Source organism: Hetaerina americana, unplaced genomic scaffold (assembly GCF_022747635.1).
Source record: "Hetaerina americana unplaced genomic scaffold, ioHetAmer1.1.p SCAF_7, whole genome shotgun sequence".
NCBI classification, from domain to species: domain Eukaryota; kingdom Metazoa; phylum Arthropoda; class Insecta; order Odonata; family Calopterygidae; genus Hetaerina; species Hetaerina americana.
Genome location: NW_027287316.1, coordinates 39,043,072 through 39,070,129, shown reverse-complemented (window position 1 = coordinate 39,070,129; position 27,058 = coordinate 39,043,072). Strand labels below are relative to the sequence as shown.

Sequence of the window (27,058 nt, the reverse complement as noted above, 5' to 3'; positions counted from 1 at the left end):
CGCTCGTCAGACGAAATTATTACTCCGGAATGGCGCCGCAGAAGTGCGAATGTTTGGGTAGATGCAACTGATGCAGCATATTCCCGCGTATTATGACGCATGAAGGGGGAGAGAAAGGTACCGCTAAATTTAAGCCACATTTAGAATACTCGGCGAGTATTCGGTACCCGGTGGCAGGAAACTTAAATTAAGGATTAAAAATTGGCAATTTTCCACAAAATATTTTTATTTTGATGGATAATTGCCAATTTTTAATATATTAATTAATTATGATATTCCACCATATTGGTGCCATCATCATAAAATACATGATGACGGGGACGTTGAGTAAGGATGTTAAGAAAAGACTCGTAAAAACTTTGATATGGAGCGTAGCTATGCACGGCGCGGAAACGTGGTCATTTAAGCAGGAGGATAGACGTAGACTGGAGGCTTTTGAAATGTGGGTGTGTAGAAGAATGGGGAAGGTGAAATGGACAGAGAAGAAAACAAACGAGGAAGTACTTGGTATGATGGGCGAAGAGAGAGGTTTGTTGGGAGAAATCCTGTGGAGGCAGGAAAAGTGGCTGAAGGGGACATTGACCGGCAGCGGGATATTGAAGAGTGTAATTGAGGGGAGAATGTTAGGCAAACGAGGAAAGGGAAGGAGCAGGATAGGGATGTTGGACGGGATGAAGGGAGGAAGAAAGTACTCAGAGCTGAAGAGGGACCTGATATAGAGTAGGATGATAGATTTTGTGTTTTGTTAGGAGTAATAAAATGTTTGTTTGTAGTTGTGTCCATCCAAAAACCTACCTTAACCGGTAGATTGCCTTTAAAAAAATGCCAACATATCACGCCTGAAACATCTGTTTTTATTGAATCAAGTAATTGGAAAAGGTTTGCGCTAGATTTGCCCAAAAATTGCTACGAGAAGAGTAAGCATGACGGGCAAGTCGGAGGAATTATGGGTTGGGAGCCAATTTATTCTTATTATTCAGGCAAACATATCCATCATTTCGGGATGCATATAGGCGTTTATATGGGTACGCGAGGTTAAGAATATTAGCTATATATATAAAAATGTATGTATCCATATGTATGTATCAGTACTACTTCGCCAGTGATGATAAGAAAAATGTGATGTTTATTTTTCTCGGAGTCTTGAATAATTCCGAGGTATACTCCCTATCCCAATAGCCTTCCGCGCTTTTTCCTTAGAACATGGACATTTTCAGAAAAATGCCCAAAAGAGTCTTTGAACCCAATGAATGTTGGCATGAGAGGCACGGAGAACCTTTTTTTTTTGGGCTGAAATTTTCATGGGACATGGTGAGGATTTGATCACTTTGATCGAACGGTACTCCGCGAAAAATAATACGTCGATGATGAAGGCATAAATTGTCGTCAGAAGTGTTGTTATTGACAGCTGCCAACAGGTTTGGCATTTATATGCAGGCTAAGGGCGGGGAAAAGAAATCGATTTTGACAGTGGGGGGGGGGGGGCGCGATGAAAAAAAAAACTCAACTGGCTTCACTCTCATTTAAATTTCTTTCCGAACAAGTGCGCTTGATCTTTTTATTTCCGGCGACCCAGTTAATTTATGACTAAAGAAAATTATACTGTACCGGAGAATTCTCAACATGGAGGGCTACTGAAACAATATCGTTACTTACACTTTGATTATATTTTAAATGAAATGCCTGAAAAATATAGCCGCGGAAAATCATAATTTTAGTCATTCACAACTTTCAGCGCAGGCCCACGTGATGGCTCGCAGAGTACACGTAGCGTTGATTCAGTTGCGTACCACCCCAAACTAAAATGTACAGGTGTATATTAAATGATTCAATGTTTCGCCTTTCCTTCCATGCTGCTTATTCGTTTTGCCTCGTGGTGGACGAAAGCGGTCGGCGACATACTCTGGAAACCCATTCCGCCACACCGGGTGACACAATGGGGCCCGATGGGAACGATAAGGACCAAAAGGACGGGGGAAAATAACAAGGAAACTACGGTTTCGTGATCCGAAAGCCGGTCTGGGAACCTGAATATCCTGATCTCGCGTGTCCGAAACCTAAATAAATCACGGATTTCAGCTGTGTATCCGTGAATTTTGCCATTGTCAGGGAAACGCGATGAGGTTTTATCGAGAAAATAATTGGAAAATGACCTATTGGGGAAGTATTTCTATTCTACATAAAGCATTCAAATTTGGTATTGAAGAGAACTTTTCGGCAGGAAGTGCGTATGAAAGTTTACCAGCAAGTCACCTTTAAGCTAGAATTTGTTGAATAACAGCAAAATGATTAACGGTTCAGCATGCTCGAAGGTTCATGTTTTGTAAAAGCAAGAGCAGTAACATTACGTGCATTAGCGTTGGATTTTACTAAAAGACATTGCGCATTAACGAAATCAAAGCTTAAGTGATGACTGTAGCGAATATCACCAGACTAAACTAAAATGGATAAAATGGTTTATTAAATAGTTGACCAAATTTCCTAAATTTTACACGTTCCAAGCAACACTTCAAATATTTTTGAGGTGTAAATGGTTCTTTTCACTTAGTGAATACGTACAGGATGATCACGATATAGCTGCGTGATCAACCTTTTAATATTGCAAATCTGGTTGGATTTTTCCTTTGATTTCAGTAAACAAGTAAATGCTGAGCGTGTTATGAGAATGCCTTCGACGACTGCTGTGGCATTAGCGAAAATAATTATTTTTTATGGAGAAAAATTGTTCATGGAAATATAAATTGAAGGGCTAATGAGAGAACATTAATACATTTTGCGACATCGTTCTAATAAACTGGGAAACGTCATTAATTCCACTCGTTTTCAAATTGTTAAAAAAATAGGGGAAAGAAACGACGAATTAACACAAATTGCACGCATCTTTCTGATGACGCAGCAATAAAAGTGTTATAAAAGAAGTATTTCAAATCCCCGAATACAAACGCATTGTTAAAGTCATATTTACTCCACCGATTACATTTTAATTCAACAAATTAATTCATACTTATATTTAAATAAGTTATGATTTTTTTGCATATATATATATGTAGTATATATATATATATATATATATATATATATATGTAGTATATATATATATATATATGTAGTATATATATTATATATATATATATATATATATATATATATATATATATATATATATATATATACTAAGACAGCACAATAGAACACAAATAAAATAGCAAAATTTAAAAGGACACTCACACGGTAAATTGTTCGAGCTTTCGGCCTTCTCCAAGGCCTTCTTCAAGTAAGACTGAAAATATGCTGGAGAGGAAATATTGTGCCGTCCCAGCATTGTGCTGCTCGTGTGAGTGTTTCCGTATAATCATTTATACATACATATATATATATATATATACATATATATACACATACACACACATATACATATATGGAAGAATATATGTATATATAACACACACACACACACGACACACACACACACACACACACACACACACACACACACACATATATATATATATATATATATATATATATATATATATATATATATATATATATATATATATATATATATATATATATCTATATATATATATATATATATATATATATCTATATATATATATGTCTGATGAACTCCGATATGCAAATATATAGCCGGTCTGAGAAGGGATTGCAATCAATTCTGAGCGCATTACATAGTGTAATAGAAATAGAAAAAGAATCAACCAAAAGAAAATATAGCGAATACATTCTCAGGAAAAAGGGTGGCTCACGGGAGCATTTCACTTCGGGAGCAGAGAATTAGAGCTGGCGAAGCAGATGATATATTAAGGAAGCGTCAAAGATAAATACGGACAATGTAGTTAGGACATTAAAAAAAAGAGTATTTCACGAAGAGGAGGTTGGCGAATAGTGAGAATTCTAAAAAGGGCAAAAAAAACTAAACTGCCGATGGAAGACATTCTATAATTTCTTTTGCTCGTGACATGATACATACTGAACAGAATTAGAAAACTGAATCAATCCGTTATTGGTATAATTGTTCATATTCCACACTGGTAGGTCAATTATTTCGTTTTTATAATGAGAATTAGGAAATAATCTCCAGGGAAATTCATATCAGTTTTTAATATTCATCATGCTCTCCGATCTGCCGCTATTTTTATAAGGTCCTCATGGGGGGGGGGGGGGAGGGGGATCACTGCTAATTTGAAAAATAGGCTAAACGGTCACTTCCTCTGAGTCTATAATGGCCATAGTTAATCAGTGTGTATCCTTCTAATAAAAAAATATTGATCAAAAAGGTCGTGCCACACAAATCAATAATTTTCGAGTCATCGTGCTCACAATGCACTTGCGAGATTCGTTCGAAGACGGACAAGGGATCGAAGAATATTTTCGTTACGCTGCTTACGCAAGAGGAAAGCCCCGGGAAATGACGATATACCCAATATCGTCATCCGGGAACTTCCGAATGCAGCGGTGGCGTACCTGACCAGCATCTACAACGGCTGCGTCAGGATTTCCTATTTCCCGACCACTTGGAAGAGAGCGAGGATCATATGTCTCCCGAAGACGTCGAGGACGGAGGTGGGACCCGGAGACTTCCGGCCCATTTCTCTACTCGACGGATTCGGGAAGATGTACGAGAGACTTCTGCTGGAGCCGATAGTAGGTTTCGTCCGAGAGGCTGACATCCTCCCGGATGAGCAGTTCGGCTTCCGCGAGCGGCATTCCACGGTCCATCAGCTGGTGAGAACCACGGACTTCATCACGGACGCCTTCAACAGGAAGATGTCGGTGGCAGGCGCATTTTTCGACGTCAGCAAGGCGTTTGACCGCGTCTGGCACCAGGCACTGCTGTTGAAGATGCGGAGACTCCACTTCCCGACGTGGATCATCGAGGTGATCCGCTCCTACCTAAGAGACAGGACCTTCGTCGTTTCCTGGTCTGACTCGTTCTCTGGGGTGCACCGGATCTCCGCTGGTGTCCCCCAGGGTTCGGTTCTCGGGCCAGTATTATTCAACATCTTCTCCCATGACATTCCCAGGAGTCATTGGAGGCACGAGGTCCTGTCACTATACGCGGACGACGCGGCGCTCCTGTGCAGCTCCCGGCGAATATCTTTCGCCGTGGAGAGGCTGCAGATCGTCGTCGACGAGCTACTTTCGTGGTATCGTCGCTGGCGGTTTGCAGTCAATGCCGGGAAAACGAAGGCAATCGTCTTCCATACCGGCAGAGGAGCGCCGACAGAAGAGGAGCTGTCGGTGAATGGAGTCACCCTTCCGTGGGAATCCGAGGTTCTCTACCTCGGAGTGCTGATGGACCGGAAACTCCTTTGGAACGCCCAAGCGCGACGTGTCCGAGGGAAGGCCTTCGCGGCGCTTAACCGGCTTCGGCCGATTATTCGTCCGGGGGTCCTGAGCTCGGAAACGAAGCGTCGACTGTACCGAGCGTGCGTGTTGCCTGTCATCACGTACGCAGCGCCGGTATGGTCAGGAGTGCCGAAGTCTACCCTCGCTCTCATCCAAGTGGTGCAGAACTCTGCGCTACGGTGCATCTTGGGATGCGGGCGCTACGCCCGCGTGGAAGAGATGCACCAGGACGGGAACATGGAACCTCTGAACGTCCTTCTTCCGGAGCTGTCTCGAAGATTCTTCGAGAGGGCTGCGGATTCAGACGTCGCCACCATCCGACGCCTCGGAGAGATCCAGGTTTCAACGTGGGACCGCTATAAGCGCCCCATTGCGAGCATGGATCGCCAAGATGCCCTCCCAGCGAAGAAGAGGCCCAGGCTTCAGTAGCAGGGATCGCCAGAACGCCGTGACAACGCAGAAGACGACGCCCTGCCTTATAAGCCTAGGCGGCTGGAAAGGCAACACAGTGGAGCCCCGACCGGAGTAACGGGGGTCCGTCCACGAGAATTGGAATTGAATTGGAATATTTTCGAGAAAGCAGATAGCAGTAGTACACTTTAAATTCGATATCGAAAATGTAGTCATATTTCATTTGATTTTTTCTACTTTTCGAGAGAACTGACAGCCTTGTGTAGAGTACATACTAGTATATCCTGTCGAAATCACCACTGCAGGATTTGCTAACGTGCCCGTGTCTTCGGGGAAGTCACCATTCTTCCTTACACCGCGAGAGAGACCATTGTAGTTGCATTTCTCCGAGTCGCGTCACCAGTTGAGGTCATTATCGTCTGACTCGGGAGTGGAAGTGCGGGAGATAGGCATTGGCGGGGGGGGAGAAGGGGAAGCCGAGGAGGGGTGGGAGAAAGGGAGAGATAGCCCTATTTGGGGAGCCACCCGTGCCCCGCTCTCACTCGGACGGCTGTTGAGCTCACTTCATTGACGATTAATTCCGTGCCGCCGTCGCTCGCTGCTGGGGGAGGGTGAAGAGAGGGGTCTGGATCACAGGAGACGAAAGGAGGGCGTGGCGAGGGGCCTCTTGGAGGAAGTCCGGGAACACCGAACCCTGCCGTGACAGGGTACCGAAGCGGAAACAGTGAAGAGATTTGAGGAGGAAAATCCAGTAACGATCGCACGACACACTTCCAACCCAAAAAGAACGACTCGTGGATGGCACAATGGAATGAAATAGTCTGAATTCCTTTACCCAAAAAGAGTCATGCGTCCATCCCCGTGTGTTTTTATTTCAGTTAAGACACACAAACTTCGGTTTTATCGTTCGGAAGTGACTTATCTCCGAACAAATCATGTTTTTTTCCTTGCCGTGATGCTCGCGTGTTGAATCTATTTGGTGGAGTGCCAAAAGCGATTGTTGACGTGTCGGGAAGGTTGCCTTCGTCTTACGCCAGCTGCTAAAGATACACGCGAGGAAAATGTATCCATGGAGGTAGTGAGAAACGCACTCAAGTTTCATTCGCTTGTTGTAAAACCACAGTATCCAACCGTAAGATTGGTTTGATCAATGAGGTTGGAGCTCAACTAATCTTAAGCCTATACGGCGGGTGAAATTCACACATTTGGGTAGGGCGGGTGGAGGGATGAATTATTTTCATAGTCAAATGTGTGGTTTCTCAGAAAGACCTGGCAACCGAAAAATCACACGGTTAGGGAGAAGCTTAGAGGCGTCTTCCGGAATCGAACCCGGGTCCTTCAGTCAGGAGAACAGCTCTCTACCCAATGCGCTACCACGACCGTCATTCACTGGGTAAGCGATCAGAAACTGAAATCGTATAATTCCATTAATTATCAATTCGCAATCAAAAATTGAGACATTCACCCGATTTTTTTCACTTGACACAGTTCTTAGGCCGTCTGAATTCCATTGTTTCTCTATGATTTTATCAATCAATTTTATCATGGTGGGGTCATGTTCGGGTAAAATTATTCTGCTGCGTATTCACCCCCTGCCAAACACCCAAGGCTCGCAGGGTATATGAATAAATAAATAACATAAATAAAAATAAAATACGCAAATTCAAAAATTTACGCGCTGGTTGGTCGGTAAGAACAACTATAATTCTTCGAAGGGAGAGCTCTTGATAACAGAGCTGAAATTCATTTTCTATTAATGAAACATCATAGGATGATATCATATACATTTTTCTATAAACGCAAGGCGACCTGAAATTGAACTTAAGACGAAAAATTACATTAAAAATGCTACAAATGTGATTCGAAAGTCCTGAGATGGATTTTTCTACAAAGCTCCATGACTATGAGCGTTCTATCAACAAATTCAATGGGGAAATATAACATTAAATAACCACCCACATTACTAGCTAAGAACGGACCCCAATGGCCATCGTCTACCCTCAATTAGTAATCTTGGAGCTAAAGAAAATGAGCAATAATTAAGACACCGTCGGAAGTGGGTATAATATACCCGCAAATGAAAACTGATAAAAAGCTAGGTATTCCCAAAAAATTGTGCCTAATTATCCAAAACCTAATTATAGCGTTCGACTCGACAGTATGTGTAGTACCTTGTCTTCACAAAACAATAACCTGCATTAAATAATTATTTAAAACAGTCATAAACTTTCAGACTAAAAAAACAATTATGACTTTCATTGCAAAATTCTACACTCATTCATTAAATTGACCAATGGAATTTTCGATGGAGAATATATTTAGCTATATATACATAGTCAAGGTGCGCAAAAATCCCAATTTACCTATAGGTTTGGGCCCCAATGTTATATATTCCTTTTAGTACATGGTGCTAATGACCTATGGGACGACTTTGTCGCTGAATTATGTTATTCCTTTTGTTTTAATGAATTCGCAAATTTCCGTTGAGGTTTGAAACTGAATGGGCACCAAACTAAGCATACACCAAAATAAAACATTGCACCCAGATAATAAGTTCCTTCCAGTGAGGCATACCTATTCAAGAAATAGCCTATGGAATGCTTTCGTATTGTTTCCGGGTATGGAAGGGACCCAACGTAAACGAACCCATGAGAGATTAGCACTTCTGTCTCAAACCTTTGAACTACTGAAACTGGAATCATTAAATGGGCGAGGGAAAATGTAATGAAAAGGAGGAGGAGAGGTACTACTTAGTTAAACCACAATTTTAACGAAAGGAAAGTATTTGAGATAAATAGCAGAAATCATAATTAAGTAAATGGAAAAAGGTTCAGAGAAAATCCGCCAGATTAGTTGCAAGTTGCTTCGAGAAAAGAGTAAGCGTGGCGGGAATGTTGCAGTAATTAGGTTCTTCGTTCACGGAGCGGAGAAGAAATCTTCGCCGCTCACTCACAATAAGAACGGTAAGGAGTGTGCTCCCGTCTCCCTGGTCACCTGGTGATATGTATATCTCTTGGCTCCTGCAATTAGAATCGAGGCTAAGAGAGAGTTGAATCAATGTCTGCGGTTTCGAACATACGATCCGACGCACATTGCAAGCGATGGCATAACTGCTGTCAACTCTGTTACCTGGAGCGAATCGCGTCACCGACACTCTTCACCGAGTCTACTACTGTGGAATTCACGAACCGCGACACACATAGTTAATGTACCCACCTGTAACTAAAGTTAATTACTACGTAAGGGTGAAAATTTAGTCAAACACCACAGTTTTTTAACTAGGAAAGAATATAAGTATATGAAGTCATGCAGTAAAAAAAACTCGAGAACACTAGTAGTGTGAGGGGCAGGCACTATACTCCCAGGGAGAATGCTTGGCTAACCGTTTCACTAAGGCCTTTTTATCAGTGTTGTTCTTGTCTCCATTCTTCAGTCGCGAATACGCACACACACATATGCGAGAGCACGAGATTTTGAATCCTCACGGGTCACAAAACACGCGTTTTGACTACCAAGAGGTGGTCATCGGAATCTTAACTTACAACGGTCCCTAACCAACACTTCGTTCGATCTTTTAACATTCATTGATACCGTTCTCCCGCCCTCGAGAATGCATTTCACTTGTCCCATAAACTTAAATTTCGAATTAAATTCATGACTGTCGTCGCTATTAGGAAACATTAAAAAAATTATCAATTATAAATTAGATGATTGATTTACTGCAGCTCTACTGAGCTGTCCCTGCCCACATTGTTCTTCTTTTATAAGGTTCTCCTTACTCTCACTGACAGCAGTCACTACATTTAAGACGAATTCCAAGGAAGGTAGAGACTGTATGAGATACATTTAAGTAACTGTTATACCACCAACAAGTTTCGAATGAATTCGGAAATATCGAAATGAGGTGAGAAAACACCAACAAAAAGAACGGCATATAAGTAACGAAAAAACAACTACAGTTATTTGAGTTATCTTTTGAAACGGTTGTCTGTATCAGTAAAGTATTAACTCATAGTTCATTAAATATGAATATTTACTCAAGCTCCTAGTTCCTAGAATCTAAGTTCAGAGAATCGATAAGCACAGGCAAAACTTGAAGCAAAATGGAAACGTCCGAGAGTTTTACAGGTATGTCTCAACCCATCCCTTAAAATAATTCAACAAAACTTAAAATTTCGTGCGTTAAACTCAATTTGACCATTTATTTAACCAATAAAAAGATTTTTTCACATAAAATAAAGAGTTAGCGAGTGCCATGGTTGAATGCCTTCCCTTCGTATTACTGTGTATATCTGCGAATATGTGACGATTTATTCCTAGTGTACTAAAAACATCGCTTCAGTTTTACCTTGAGAGCGGATTCCTACAGATAGCAAATCCAACAGCCTTAGTAATTATATTCAGTTTCTAGCTCTTCCTTCTGCTCAGTATTTTGATAGAAATCAATTTCACTTACCGATGGGTTGACGCTGAGAAGAGGTGTAACTGCCATAGGCCGCGGAGTGTGGCAACGTCGATATTCCAAATAACACTCGTCTTTTTCACATTTTTCGTAGAACTTAAAGCATCGATGCATGGTGAAACCTTTAAAAAAATAAAAATAAACTATTATGATAGGAAATATGAAACAAAGCACAGTCACGAGTACAACACCATTAAATTGCTACATTCATGAATAAAATTAGTAATCACAGCACGAATTATAATTTACTTATAGGAGCACTCATGGATATGGATACCCATTCGCTAGGCATGGTGGTGGATGTGCTTAGTGAAATTGTCAACCTCTGGAAATAGGATATATGACCTTAAGAACTCATGTACGTAAAATGATGCCCAGGGCTAAATATTATTAATAATAAATTTAATTAAAAACTATGCCCAAGTACTGATAGCCTAAACAAATTCAAATAACCTGATTTGAAAACTAGGATTGATTTACTCAGTTATAAACGAGCGTAAAGAACTTGATCTAATTCAATCTTCGTCCTATGATATTCTCTTCATTTTATTCAAAATACAACTGAGCTTCCGTTGAGGTGCATCATTTATGGGGTACAGACACTTAAAAAAAACGGCGAAAGTTTTTGCGTTAAATTTCTTCTGCCTCTGACGAGAGTGCTCTCCGCAAATTAGTGCAATTTTTTATTTCATTTTGGTTTTCACTTACGCAAGTATACAAATGTTTAATTAATCTCACTTATAGAAGAAATGAATGATTCCTATTCTAATCCTCCTACTTGCTCATCCTTTATAGCCGGAAAGGTTCGAGAAAATTTAATAATACTCACCTTAAAACAGTGAGCGACCTCTTTCTTACGAGCTTTTGATTGCTTAAATCTCCTGGATCACTCGACGCTATTCTTTTGCCATTACCCCATTATGCAATGATGGTACAGTTTGTTGTAATTGTATTATTGTTGTATTGTATTATAATATAACAAAGATTGTTTTGTAAACTTATAAACAATATTAAAATACCCCTTTCCTTAAATTACTATACCGGAGCGATGAAAACACTCCGGGCTGGTCCTTTCGATCGATTATATACAGTATGTACATTTCGTGGTGAACTCATAATTTTTTAGATTTTCCGTTAGACGCGCCAAAAACTTCGATTTTTTAAAAGTAAAACTTCTTAATCGTCACTCTTGGCGTGAGTGAACGCAGGGAACGCACCTGCAAACCACGGTTGGCCATTCTGGCCCTTAGGAGGGCACTTCTCTCGTTGCACGCCCGAGAAGTCGCCTGCACTCCTTCAAACCCCCAACGGTTGGCACTCACGCCAGTTGTGAAATGAAATGAAGAAAAAAAGGACGTCATAATCATCCAACCACCCCCTTCCACCCCTTTTTCCCTATCGGTACCTCCCCCCCACCCTCCCGACCACTCCCATCATCCAACCACCCACCCACCCCAACGGGCCAGAACCCACCCTCCCCCGTATTGTCCCCCACTCCCATTTCCACTCCACAAACCCACAGCCAGCTAAGGAGGAAATCCGAACCCAATGCCTCCTTGCGGAGGAGAGAGGGTGGGTGGGAGTGGAGGGAGGGTGTGGGCGGGCGTGGAGGAATGGACATGGGGGGGGGGAGGAGGAGGACGTGGCGAGGACTTCAGGTGACGGCGAGGGGATCGGGGGACCGACGCGGAGGGTGTGGGAGGGCCCGAGGGAGACACGAAGGACGAGGAGGGAGGACGTGGGAGAGAGATGGGGGGGTTAGCATATTCCTTTCTTTTTAAGGTTCCCGGAGCGAGCGTCAATGGAAGAAAGGCGAGGTGGGATCTATACGTAAGGCTCTTCACCATCAGCTTGACAGTGCCTAGGATTCGAATGTAGGAAACCATATGCGGCACAAAAAGGAACCGCCCCCACCGCACATCGATGCGTGGATTCCACATCATGCCGTAGGACCAGACTTGAGGTAGCTAGCCATAAACGATGGCACGGTTAAATTTAATGTATTACACTGAAAGTAAATAAAAATCTGAAGCCAATAAAATTAATTTCAGTTAAGTTCGTTCAGGATTGGCTTTCAATTCCTCTGGTAAATAAACAAAAATCCTTTTATTCCCCGAAAAATTCATGAGAAAATATTATTTAATTTTTCCAAATAAGATAGAAATACTTAGCTGAACTAAAGTGTTCTTGCACGTTCTACTTTTGCCCCGCGCTGCTCCTAAAATAAAATAGTTTTCATGAGGATCCCCTTTCGTCAGAGGAATTTAACTTTCACCATGTCCAGTTGTACACTACAGTTTTTAATAAAATAAACGATTGCAGTAAAAATGTAACAGAAAAATTAATAAAAAAGTCTGACGGCTTACTCAAAAATATTCGCATATTTCATTCGACGCGTTACAAAGTCTGGTTGCCATAAAAGTAAGGAAACGATTCAGGACATTGACAAATGTCTTTCATAAGCCTATCGCAGGAATCATTTAAAATAAAATCTCGTATAATGGCCATAACGAATTAGTTTAGTTCAAAATCTTACCCGCGTAAATGATTAATATTTTAAATATTATTTTCACCGTTTTGTATTTGAACAGAAATTAATGAAGATCGGAAACGACGGTTACAGGAAGCTGTAATACATCTTTCTTTCGCTATTGGCAAGCATTATTAGAAAAAAATAACATCGAATTATAACACCATGAAGAATAGGCAAAATAAAGCATGACCACGATTCTGTGAAATTTCGACTAAAGATAATAATTAGTTGAAATAATTTTAAAATGTAGGTGATTTTCAAGACTATCCATCGTACAATACCAAGAGAATTACACAGGTGATCTGTAGCCCCGTGACACTCTCGAAATTCTCTTTGTTCTCATAAGTTTTTGATACCTTAATTAAAACAAATTATCATATTCAAAGTCAACAAACACAGCAGTGTAAACCACACGGACACAGAATGATGCCGAATGGCAAAACATTTCAGGTCACGCTAATGACGTGATCTGCACATATTTGGCCTTACCTCGCGAGAGGGGACATCCCGACCAAAATAAACTTAATTTGATTTTGGGGGGCTTTTATTGGGATAAAATAAAAGAAATAGTTATACGGCATCTTGGGGACGATGTTGGAAGGCCTGGGCCCTTTCACACACATGAAATGGATCTATTAAATTTCTGAAGGGATAAGGAGGCGGCATTTTCCTCATGTGAAACCTGAAAACCACGTTAATTTGAAATTAAATGCATTCATTTAGAAACAGTAACGTCCTCTACAGTAGGCAATTGTTGTGCTCGGCACACAGCAGGTATGCTAAAGTAGTGTTGGGAATACAAGTAATATTAATTTTGAATCAGCCACGGCGCTACAAGCCCTCTTGAAGGTTTCCAGGGTCAAACATAGAGTAATTGATTTTGCTAAACTAGTTACTTAAGCCCACCAAGAATAAACGCTGGAAGATAATGTTATCCTTTTGCAATGAAAAGACTAATCACGTTCATTCAAACTTCTCAGCGTACAAACGATCTGTGTGAGCGTGTTAGCTGAAAAATTACTTAAAATATTTACGTGCCACCATCGCATTGGCCCTATCTTGAGGAAAGCACATACGTAATGTACACGCAGTGCCGATCTGAGGATACAAGTAAAGTCACAGCTGAAGAACAAATTGATGAAAAATAGCGGAAAACATGGCATCAATTGATCGTTAGACCAAACAAAGAACGTACGGTGAGAATTGATGCCCATCTCTAAAAAATGTATTCAAGAATGGAAAAAACGAGCAAAACTGTCAGGTTCGTGAAAATCTAAAGGCGAAGAGCAGAAGGCGTCACACGATCACTGCATTCGTGACATGACACCAAAATCCCCGGAAAGACTCAACACCATATTAAACTTGCGTGTGGTAATGAATTTCTGGGAAAATAAATCATTACGTCCTTTTACCTCTAGACTGGGATGGGTGGGGAAAAATAAAATGGACCAAGTAAAATACGTCGGAGTCACGATTACATAGGACCCATCGTACTGAGAGAACATTGGGAACATCAGCAGATATGCATAAAAGGAACTTGCCAAACAAACAGTGGGAGAATATTAAAATTATTATTACTTCGTGATATTCAGACCTCACCTTGAATTCGCATCGAGCGTTTGGGACCCTTAGCCGGACTTTATTTCGGGATTAAACAGGAAAAAGAGAAAAACTGCCCGTTTCGTGTAGAATCGTCCTGAACGAACAGAAAGCGACACATTTTTATTGAGTAGCCTGATTGGGAACCACTGAACCAAATTACTGAATTAGCCTAGGCTAAAGAAATATAGGTAGATCGGAAAATAATGAACAAATTTGATTAAAATGATACACCTGTGGCGAGCCAATATATTTAATGATCCGTTTTCCCTCTTAAAACTCAAAACCGCGACACAAATGCAGGAAAACACAAATTAGTTATAAAGATTTCCCCTTTCCATGTTTCTCCTTTTTCTATATCTTTGTGGTTGCAACATAACACTTCCTGCCACACTCCCCGTCCATGGCATTGGTTGTACGTGTACGCAGATGAAATGGGAGAAAAACACCTTTTATTTATCGATGAGGCTTCATTTTTATTTCCTTCTCTCCTCCCAGCCCCTCCCAGCATGGATGGCTGGTGCTCTAAACACCACCCGCCACATTCCTTCGTGGCAGGTTTCGAAGTATTTTTTGGATTTAGACGTGCAGATCTAACTGCGTGAATTTCTACGGTATTTCCTGGAATAGTTTTCTTCCAAGCATTCACATTTTCTTGATTTTTCACATCACACAAAAATTTGCCGACTGAATGGATTTATGAAGCATGTTACTACTCCGTAAAGTTCGTACCGTGACCCCTTTATTGAAAGATATAGATAACTCATCTCTGCATGGAGTACTAGGAACTAACGCAAACAGTAGCTTCCCAAAATATCTCATTTTTATTTATTTATTTTATTTATTTAGTAAAAAAATTGTGCACATACAGCAGGATTGCCAATTTACAGTGACACATATAACAGGAACATATAAGGACACAAACATACAAACATCAACAAGACTATACTATTGAGGGAGGTGTGAGAGATGTGTCAGAGAAAGTATTTTATCATACGTTTCGTTCATATGTGAAAAATAACTTAGGTCAGAGGGATCACCGTAAGTAGGAGAAATAAATGCCTTTTAATAATTTCTGTGACTGAAAGCTTCATTTGCAGCAAGTACGCGACTTCTCGTAAATGTGTTTACAGTCATTCTTGCGGATTTACTTCCGATTGAGGGAAAAATAATGTCAAAAATTATCGCAGTCGACGGTCCTCGCAAATATTCTTCCGGGTGACTGCCACTTTCGATTATGTGCTCAGAATGCCATGCCCTATTAATAATCCTATAACTTCTTGAACGAACTTCAAAACGACGGAAGATTATTAGGTTCGACAAGGTCATTCCACGAGGAAGGGCTCCGACCGAAGGGGAGGGGCCTGCTCTTAACACGCAACCAAGGATTCAGGGTCGCTGGCAACCAAGGCCACAGGGGCATAAGCTGATCTTCCACTTCGAACACAAGTAAGTGGTTGTTCCGGTGTGGTAATATGCTGGTATGTAGGCACAAGGAAAGGGGAGTTTATGAGACTGGCTATATACAGCTCAGCAGAGGAGTTTCCCCTCCATCGCCGCCCCAGCCCCTAACACATCCAAGGAACTTACTTGTTAGGAGGGTCTTATGACTAACGGGATGATTCATCGAAGTCTACATGGAAGTTTACGGGTCTGCATGGTTCAAACAGAGACGTTCTTTTCCACCTCAATTTTATTCTTGTTTGGCAAAGATTTTTGTATATCATTTCATACGAGGTGCCCTCACGTTCTATTGGCGCCCAATATTTTCTGGACTGGGATTAGATGGAGATTTTTCGTAAAGCTAAAAATACGTTAGCACTCATTGTAAACAGAAAATATGGATGGCTACACCATACAGTGCACAGGATTCGCATAGCTGCCACTCGAGCGAGAAATGTTTGCAATACCTAAAATGGCGCCATTAGCGTAAAGTAGCGGCGAGTAATCTGTGGCGTTTTCTTTATTCTCGTGGTGGTTCAGCACCCACCGAAATTCATCGGCAATTGAGTGAGCAATGAGATGACGGTGTCGTGGATGACCAAAATGTGCGTTCGAGGGCTCGACAGTTCAAAGGTTATGTGGCATTCAATCCAAGAAACCTTAATCACAGACCGTCAGTTATTTTGCAGAGGGCAATGGGGACCCCTACAGAAACTTCCTCGTCGGCAATGTAACCATAGCGCCGAGGTAAAAAATGTGTTCGCCTACAGGAACATTATGCTGAAACGTAACGGAGGTTTTAAATTTCTGGCACAAATTGTTAGTCAAAAAAATTAAGAAATGTTACAACTTGAACTCAACTCGAGCATCCATCGAGGGCATTTTCATTAGGGGTGGTTTTTGCATTCCCCGAGTTCAATGAATTTCAGGCATAATGCAAGTCTTCAAAACCTTTTCCCTCACGAGTTTTTTCTCCAGTACACAGGGTTCTGCCAACCACTCCAGCATTCTCTTTTTCTCTGCTTTCATCTGATTTCCCGCAATAACTTCTTCTATCCCTCCATTGTTCTAATGCTTCTGCGTATGCGTTCTTTTCTATTTTATTATTTGAGGACAATTTTCCATTGTCATTCTCCATAGGCATATCTCAAAATCATCCAATCTCCGCTCGTCCTATTTCATTCATGGCCAATGTGTGCATGAATTACGGAGCTTACCGATGTATGTATATTTTTCAAGTTAAAAGGAGCCCATGGTTGCCAAATTTCGTAGATCATGGCCTTCTACCGGAGAGCATTCAATTAACCATGATGCACATTATATCCAAAGTTATCATATTTCTCTCCACATCTATCGAAGGAAAAGGCTGGTAAACACTACGATTTTTCCACCATACGACGACGCTACGCTTCATTTAAAGAGTACTCACTGTTCTTGTCTTTACGTCGCACCAAATTGTACTGAAGGTTCCACGACCTACCGAAAATCAAATAAATCCGTAATATATACTGGGTCATCTATAGTTGTTCCTGTTTGTTGCCAAGTTTCATATGACAGGGAGTTGGTACACGATAGTATTTCAACTTGATTTCAATACAGCGACAATGATTTCAGAAAACTTTCGAAAAGCTAAAGCATTTTTAAACTTCCACATAAATTTTCAAAACCGTCAATGGTTCATCGAACAACTCTCACTCCCATCATCAATTCATTTTTAATCGTCGATTCCACTTCGAGCAGACTGCCCGGCGAAATGACGAATACGAGTGATAGGTCTTACTTTGATCGGTAGAGCAGCTCAAGAGCAACTTTACTCGAGATGACTCCATTTAGTAAACTTGAGCTTCCGCTACTCCCTTTCATGTTTTCTTACTTGCTTCCAGCGAGAAGACAAAATAAACTTCGAGAACGAGAAGTCGTGAATATCGAGTGCCCCAAGAGAGTCACTCCGAATGGAAGGAAATATCCCGCGCCCGAAATCTGGTCCTTTCTTCATCCTAGGGGAGAGTTGGAGTGAGGCCAAGGGACACTTGACCTTTAACCCTGTTGGCTCTTTCTCCCTACCCTCCATCACTCCTCCGCTACCGCTCACTTCCTCATCTCTCTCTCTCTCAGTTTCGAAGGGAACGATTAGAGAGAATCCCATCTCTTAAGTGGGGGAAAGGAGGCCAGCTTGCTACTTGGACGGCGGGAGGGCTGTGGAACTTCGTGGTGCAATACATAGCAAAATAAAAAACCACAGTGTCCACCTATCTACTTGGTGATAGAAAGAGACGAGATCTTGTAGGTGTATGTTAACATATCAGTTGAGATCGGGTGCAAGTGCTCCATTATGAAAAAGCACGCTTCAAATGTTACGCTTACTTACGAGTACGAAATATGATCATTTGAATACGAATACTCGCATGTTTATATTTCAACTAGTTCCGAGGAGATTAATATCATATCCAAATAAAGTACTTACTCTCTCAGTCACATATTTTTCAATAATTTCAGAAGGGAGTAAACGGAAGGAGAAAGGGGCTAATCCTTTCTCGCTTGTCTCAACTATTCCTATCTACCAGAAGAATATACGAGTAGGCATGTACGAGACTCGTACATCGAAACAATAACCCGCGACCTAAAAGATCTACATCTAAACAATATCAACCGCTAGGGCATAAGGAGGGAGGTGTTATGGCACCAGTCATTCCTACATAAAGGTTAAAAGATATTCTTTTTCATACAAGCATATAGGCATATCTACACTATGCAATGATGGCCGTGGTTCACTCAATTTTGCTTTTTAAATATTCGAGTGTTTGGGCATAATTATGCTATGATTTCTTTCGTGGGAGGGAAGAACGCGTACATAAACCAGTCAGAGACGGTGTCCATCTATCTATTATACATAAATATGCAACTGAGTAACTGAATGAACCAACGCAATTAACCCAACATTTGTTCTGATAGGGAAGGGCAGGGACCATTTAATACTGAGCCCCACGGCGTACGAAATTGACGTGGTGTAATCGATAACAGTAGTAATAATACCGTTAAGTGGAACATCATATGCGTGCGCCTTGTCATTTTAGAAAATATGTATAATATTTTATGAAGCATTCACACGCCATATCGAACACCCATACCGGCTACGGTGTTCCGCTTGGATTTGAGATCTCTTGGCAACCCGAAGGTCGTGGGTTCGAGCATCGATTTGGAAATGGGTGTTTGCCCAGAGTTTTAATGCATAACTTGCAATTGATAATATCTTGATCGTTGAAGAACCTAAAACCGACATCTATAGCTTTAATCTACCTTACGACTGCAAGAATTATTAAGGAGTCATTAAATTCAACCTTATTGTCGTTTACTTTACTATCCGTATTACTTTATTGTCCTTCTTGCTGCACTTACTAACAACTTATCTCTTCCCAGGAGAGAAGTATATCACTCTTGGTTATTTCTGTACATGTGCCTTTAATTATCATTAATTATATTACATATTTATTGCAATTAAGAGTTGTGAAATCCTTAATTTTTGACGCAGCATGCTTGGTGTTAAGTCACACCCTGGCACACATACTAGTGACGGTGCCAGGGTATCATATAGATATGAATGCATTGACATAGTTTGCAATCGTTTGGAACGATTAATCCATAGGTTAAATAGATAATGACAGGGCCACATTCGCCCATGCTATCTTGAGAATCCGATGGGGATGAAATTGAGAAGGACATTTTTAATTTGGAGGAGTGAAGGTATTGGGGGAGGGGGAAATATGATCAGTTTTTATTTAACGTCCCTCGTACACCTCCGTAATATCGCACATTTGCTAACGATCCTTATTGTTGTTTTCACATACCAGGGGGAGCAAGTGTTTAACTCTATATTTCCTATGGACTTGGTCAATTCCATGTAGGAAGTCATAAGGATACCTTGATTTATCCAAGGGAGATAGGAAGAGAAGAAAAGCGCATGCCAAATTAACTCACATTCCAAATATTAATAATCAGACGTTCATAAAGCCTCAGATACACATTAAGTCGGGCGTCGGGTCGTAAATGGTTAATTTTTATTGAGTCGGAAACTACAGTTACCAGTGTTACCACCAACGTTTTTGGAGTGGTAGCAATGCTAAATTCGAATCAAAATCTTTGAGAAATAATTGTGTTTAATAACTTGAATATTTGATTGATATATTAAATGCTACAATAAATTACGCTGCTACCTAATCCGATGCGTATGATTGGAGCAAATTGAACGAATATACTTAAATGTGCGCTGAGAAGATGATAATGGCATCGCAAGTAACGCACCCGGTACTTGTCACTAGCGGACTTGATTTTAAATTTGTACAATTCAAGCATGTTATCCTATTAACAATCTATCTTACGGTAATATCCCAATACAAGGTAACTGGTGCCTGTAATCGCTGCTTCACCGTCTACTTTCACGTCAAAATATTACGGCGCAATGCATCACATTGCTTGTTTAGCGCCTTGACATCCCGATGCAATTTTGCACACGTCAATTTGGCACATGCCATTTTTGCGCATGTCAATTTTGCACGGCATTGGTCGGCCTATTGCCTGTCGAACACGAAGGACACCTTCCACACGCTCACATCCCACGTGGAGACTCGCAGGATATGACGCACATGTAGACGTAGACAATTAAGGCCTTTTAAGAACGGCCTGTCGGCTCTACCGGGAAGGAAGGCAAGTGGGGATAGGTCGATGCAGAGGGATAAGTAAACATGGGAGAAAAATACTTGGTAAGGCTTTCTTGATTAGGGTACCTATTGTTCAGAAGTTCTCTCAATCAAGGCTTTTTTCAAGACCTTCAAGCACAAAAGATGATTTCATATTTCTTGTACACATTTTTTGTGCAAAGATCTGAGATTTTTTATGTAGATCTGAGAGATCTAAGACTTCTGAGAGTCTTATGATGCAGAGGATCGTTTGGGTAGAATAATATTACACGTATCTAATATCACCCATTTTTTATACGAGTCCCTTTACCTATCTTGTATATCATATGATCATATTTCCGCCGGATGGCTGATTTACGTGTATACACACACACGCACATATATTCAAACTTACCTGAAGAAGGCCTAAGAGAAGGCGGAAAGCTTTAACTTTCGCAAATGTGAGTGTCCTTTTACGTGTTTTCCATTAACATTTTTGTACTCTATTGTACCGTTTCAGTGGTATACAAGGTGTGATCAAAAAAAGACCGTACTGATTTTATTCTGCGCAAACCGTTCAACGGATCGAAACGAGACACAGTGCGCCATCTAGCGACACATCTGACGACTAAAACGAGAGGTGTTGCGTTTGTTTATGTCGAGTCGATACGCAGCAGCAGCGGTACGTGTCTCTATCTGTTCGTCGCCGCGTGAAACGGCAGCAATGAAGGAGCTAGAGGAACAGCGTGAGTGCGTGAAATTTTGTTTCAAATTTGGCAAAAGTGCTACAAAGACATTTGGAATGATTCAGCAAACCTTTGTTAATGAAGCTATGAGTCGAAGCCAGTGTTTTGAGTGATACAGTCGTATTAAATCGGGCAGAGCCTCGACAGATGAAGATTCGCGAACGGGGCGGCCTTCCACTTCGACAGAAACCAACCATGTCAAATTGGCGAACGATTTGGTGCGAGCAAATCGCCGTGTAACTGTTAGGGAGATAGCCGAGGAAGTGAACATTAGTTTTGGATCCTGTCAGACAATTTTGAAAGACATTTTGGGCATAATGCGCGTCGCATCAAAATTCGTCCCGCAGTGCTGACTGAATAACAGACAAAAACGTGAGGACATTAGTCCAGATCCAATGTGAAGGTCATGCTGGCGTGTTTCTTCGATTGGCAAGGGCTGATTCATTACGAATACGTCCCTCATGGTCAAACCGCCAACAAAGACTTCTGCTTAAAGGTTATGAAAAGGCTGAGGGTCAAGGTGAGCCGAAAGAGGTCAGACATGTGGAGAAACAATGCTTGGCGTTTCCACCACGATAACGCGCCGGCTCACACGGCGCTGATCGTGACAGAGTATTTCGCCGGATCCGGAACTTCCGTGATCCCGCAGCCACCCTTCTCTCCAGACGTGACTCCATCAGACTTTTTTTGTTTCCGTCAATATCAACCTTGACAGGACGCCAATTCGACTCTATTGCGGACATTAAAACTAATTGTACGGCGGACCTGAAGAGGACCCCTGAGGCCGCTTACCGGGCAGGATATGCTGTTAGCTTTATAAGTAGTTTACTAAGAGGTACTTTGTCGAAGGCTTTCTTAAAATCTAGAAAAATCGCGTCCCCTATAACATTTCTTTTCACCGAAATAAGGTAATCTTGAACAAATTGAGCAAGTTGTGTCTCGCAGGATCTACTCTTTCGGAAACCGTGCTCATTTTCCAACAATAACTTCTGACTATCGAGTCCCTCACGATCGAACTAGTAACTATATGTTCCATGACCTTTGAGTTTCCATGAAATGGATGTGAGGGGAATAGGTCGGCAATTGCTCGCTTACTCCTTGTCTCCGTTTTTAAATATTGGTGTTACGTTAGCCGTTTTCCAATCTATGGGAACCTTGTGATCTTCCAGTGACTTTTTGAATATTATTTCTAGATAGGGCGCAATTTTTGAAGCTAGATCCTAGAGCTAGATTGAAGGTGGATTAAATATACGACCGGGTATTTCATCAGGCCCGGAGGATTTGCAAGGCTTAATATTTTTCAGCAAACGTTCTATTCCATTATATGAGATTTCAATTTTGGGCATCGACTGGCCGGCACAATTTGGTAAGATATCGGAGATATTCGGTGAGACAGTGGTGAGACTTTGAAAAAATAATTTAATTCGTTAGCCTTTTTCCAAACTGCTGGTTACTCTTTCGCCTTTAACGTTTTTCAGTGAATTTTTTGATGACTTATTTCCCTAAACCTGTCCGGCCAAAGACCAGAATGCTTTTGGATTCTCTTTCAAATTATCCGCTTAAGTTTTCCTTTTGAATTCGCTTAACGGTTTCCGAAATTCCTTCTTGCCATTCGTCCTAGATATCTTGTAATCATAAATGATCTCATTCCTTTTGTCGCTAGAGATATCCTGTTGTGCCATCTAGGTTCCGTGCCATCTCTTATAATTTTCTGGGAATGAACGATTTTGCCTGCTGAGCGCGCGATCTCAAGGAATTGATCCTACGTATCCTCAGTATTTCGGTGATTACTCTATTTCTAAAAATTTACAAACTGACTCTGTAGCACGCATTTTAGACCATTACAGTCTCCTTCTTTAAACTAGTAAATCTTTCTTTTATGCTTCTTACTTCTGTATATGCAATATTTACTTTCAGGGGCGTTTTTCATCCGAATCGATCAGGTTTTCGCTCAATTAAAACACTAATTCAGTGCAAAGGTTTCCTTTTTTGATTTTTTAAATGAGTTTTCTTAGGGTAGAAATTACTCTCGGGTCTTCCACCGGGTGGGAGTCTCCATTCTGACTGACGCGTATCCAACGAAACGTCGCGTCGTTTCGATGCCCGTTTCGGGCATCAACTTCGAGGCAAGAGTGTCCCCAATGACGATGTCGAATTCGAACATCGAATCATCGTCAAGAATGGAGACCTACTCGGTGGAAGACCCGAGAAGAATTTCTACACGTAATACGCCGGGATAGCACTTGATCTTACCACTTGTCTTTGAGCTACAATTTTGGGGATTTAACTAAAATGCGACTTAAGAACTACGAGTGCTCGTTCTGTTAATATTTTTTCGAAATATTGAGTAAATCCTTTCCAAGTTCGATTTTTCAAGTTTTTTCGTATTTTTGGTCAGGGTAACATCGGGTACGGTGTTTACAAAAATATCATCTTTCCTCGTTGATAAAAGGAATAATTCTCCAGTGTTTTAGGAGTTTCTCCCTTATCCAAGGTTATTACAGGTCCTTCCAAGGATTTTCCAGTTTCTGGTTGTCAAGATTTCAAGGATCTCAGTCCAACATCTCGTTTCGGAAATGGGTCCGATAGCTTCAGATTCCATCGTTCTCCAACGTCTATCCAAATCACGAGATAAAAGGAGACAATATACCGTGAAATGACTCATATATTAAAGAATCTAAACCCTCCACGCTTTTCGGTCGACAGCTTGCACTCTTTTCTATTTCTTAATTACACACCATCTAAGACGAGAGGTGCTAATGTTTTGACTAGGGCACTAACAAACTTAGCAATTGAATTACTTACGCTTCCTAATTGAACGGCAGGACCTCGTGACTTTAAGTCACAAAACTGTCCATACGACAGTTGGTGCATGGATAATAAGGGAAGATAAAAAATTTCACACAACCGCGGTTAAATGGTGCAGGCATAATTTTCTTTTTGTTTTATTGATTCGTACGATTGTGGAGACGATTGCTGGTTTAGAAAGGACAGAGAGAATTAGGTAGACATGAGCGGGAAATGGGAAAACACTACTGCAGAATTTTCTGTTTATATGGCGCTGCGACTTAAACTATTCTGAAAGATTCAGGTTATACACGTAATGTTAAGTTGATTAGCACTGTGCCACATGTAAATCCTAGGATACACGTAATTAAGCCCACTTCACTTATTTATCCGTAATGTTAAACCTATATTATCTCCGTTTTTTAACATTGGTATCGACGCCATAGAAACAAGAACTGCAAACTTATATCAGAGTGTATCGTGACTGGATAAATAATATAACTCATGACTAGATGGGTGAAACAAATGCTGACAGTTCGTCATTGTAGCAATCCTGGAAATCCTACCAAATTTTTATGGAATTCCATTTTTTTATATTATATGTTCCGTCCATTTTCAATTAAATGACGACATATTTCTATGGGCTTCCATTGAATAATTAAGGATATAATTTATTGGGACAAATCTTTCTTAGAAGCTGTGGCTATTGGAAATAAATTGATAGGATGAAATATGAAGCGCCGGCATAACAGGATAGGTTATTAATAGATTAGGTGAAGTGCCACTATCAAAATTATCACGAAAAGGCAAGAAAAGGTCGAGTGGTCAGACATTTTCATGAGATTGCGTATTGAGTGCCAAGTGCCCAGTTGTTTTAATTTTTCAACACTGCAAGGCTTGCGCAGTGAATCCATCAAAAACCTACCTAGATCCATATACCATTCCTAATAATAACCACGGTTGCAAAGTAAGATATCTTTACCGTAAAATAATTAATAAAATTTACCCTTGGATTTGTTATAGCATGGTTTCATGATTGCCTAAGACTGGAATGTAAACCTGAAGCGAATTAATAATATCGTATTTATACACATAATTACAAACTGAGTCCTTTGAGGGAATTTGAGATGATTAATCTTGTATTTCTGTCATATTTAATTTATATATTTTGGCTTTCGGCAAGACGAATCGGATGCGATTTATTGATTTCTCATCTCCTGTCCCATTTCCACTCGTATTTCCCCGATCTTGCAGTGGGCCATCAAAACTTTCTGAAGACTCCCGCCGCCGAGTCGGCCTCTCCTAATAACGACCACGTTTTTCTTGGAAATTATGCCAGTTGACAAGCGCCTTTCGCTGAGGAGGACGACTGCTACGCGACCGCCCCATAAAGCTTTCCGGCCCTTTGTCCGGCTAACATGCAAAAACAAATTACTTTCGGTCGGGAAGGGGAGAGAAGGGACCGGAGTGGGTGGGAGGTGATCACGGAGAAGGGGGAGAGGGGGATGGAATGAGAGCGGTTTGGTCCAGTCTGAGATATTTTCATGCCTCGAAAACTTCGTTGATCACTTGTGACAGATTTAGCACGCTAGTGGCACGGAAGAGAAATTTCGGCGAAATCGAAATAAAAGCAATGAATTTTCTTGTGGATTTTATTTTTATGGATCGGTCATCGCTAAAAATAACACGATGGATTTCAGAATTTCCGAAATTTTCGGGTAAATATTTCCATGCTGGGCTTCAAAGTCACGTTAAAAGGCCTTGACTAAGGAAGTACCATACATACCATGGAAATTGATATAATGAGTAGAATCTGAGTTCTTAATAATATTACATGTATCCGCGGGAAGAAACCGCAATGCTATCGTTTTATTTGAACAATCCCATTGCGTGTAAAAAAATAATGTAATAAAGAAAGTTAATTCAGTTGCTTCTTCTTGGAAAAGTGTCCCATCCTAGAAATTTTACAAGTGTTAAGTTCATGTGAAAATACTTGGTGAATTCAGGGAAAACTAATTTTTTTAGCGATGTTCAAAATAATTCCGATGAATTTTCCAAAAATTCCAAATTCCGATGCTATGAGAGACTCATCTAATTCAAGTTATATTGTTCCTATGGATAAATATCTTTTCCACATCCTCATCTCGAGTAAACCATGATAGCTAGAGAAAACGGAAGTACAAATTGATTTGTTTGCTATACGCGACCCTTGTATGTAGAGTAGAATGATGATAAAAATTTAGCGAAAACATATTGGTAAGTCACACATCTACCCGAGATATGTTGAAACCAATTACAACATTCCGAAACTCAGCGAGCGCTCCTATTTTAAAAGACAGAGATAAGCATTTTACGTAATTTTCTCCAAAAGCTTCTTTTTTCAAGGGAGTCGATGGCTGAATGTGGTACGTAACGTGAGTGGACAGGTTGCGTGACCAATGATCGAATTCAAGGTGGACTAGAAATCTTCTATCGGGGGTTTATATTAAGAATAGACAGTTACTTATGCAACGTTGCAAAGATTAAATGAAATTGCCTGTTACAACATTTTAGTATTCTTATATTTTTTAATGTAGAAAAAATTTGTTGTTTTAAACGCGTGAAATTTAAAATACATTCAACGTCAACGCAAAACTCATAATATTTGCTCGGAGACGGGCATTTGGTGATTTGGCCAATCATTGCGTGATGTACGAGTATGTAGGCATGTATTTATGCATGTGTACGAATGTTTTGCATATGATCATATGATCAAGTGCATATATTAACTAATGGTTGTGCATGCATGGCTGGGGCCCTACCGCCCGAACAACACGCCCCTGTGGCGACTTGCGGCGTATTATGCAATTGTCGATGAACACAAGAATCTTTCTTCCGTATGAACTTCTAGAGGTTTTTTTTAATTACAAAGGAATATTTCAGTTCGATATTAATTCGTTACCCAAAAAGGCATGTCGTTCATTTATAGCGATATTCATTAGGTAATAATAAAGGGAAATACATATATTAGATAAAGTAATAAATGGTAAAA

The 27,058-nt window shown here is 40.7% G+C and overlaps 1 protein-coding gene across 1 annotated transcript in view; it reads right to left on the bottom strand.

Moving 5' to 3' along the window:
- The window catches only part of LOC139696641 (uncharacterized), a 282,301-nt gene that overhangs the window by 169,349 nt on the left and 85,894 nt on the right, over positions 1 to 27,058 (bottom strand). Inside the window, exon 3 of the mRNA XM_071595450.1 lies at positions 10,241 to 10,368. Coding sequence (XP_071451551.1) covers positions 10,241 to 10,368 — 128 coding nt within the window. The remainder of the gene's footprint in view (positions 1 to 10,240; positions 10,369 to 27,058) is intronic.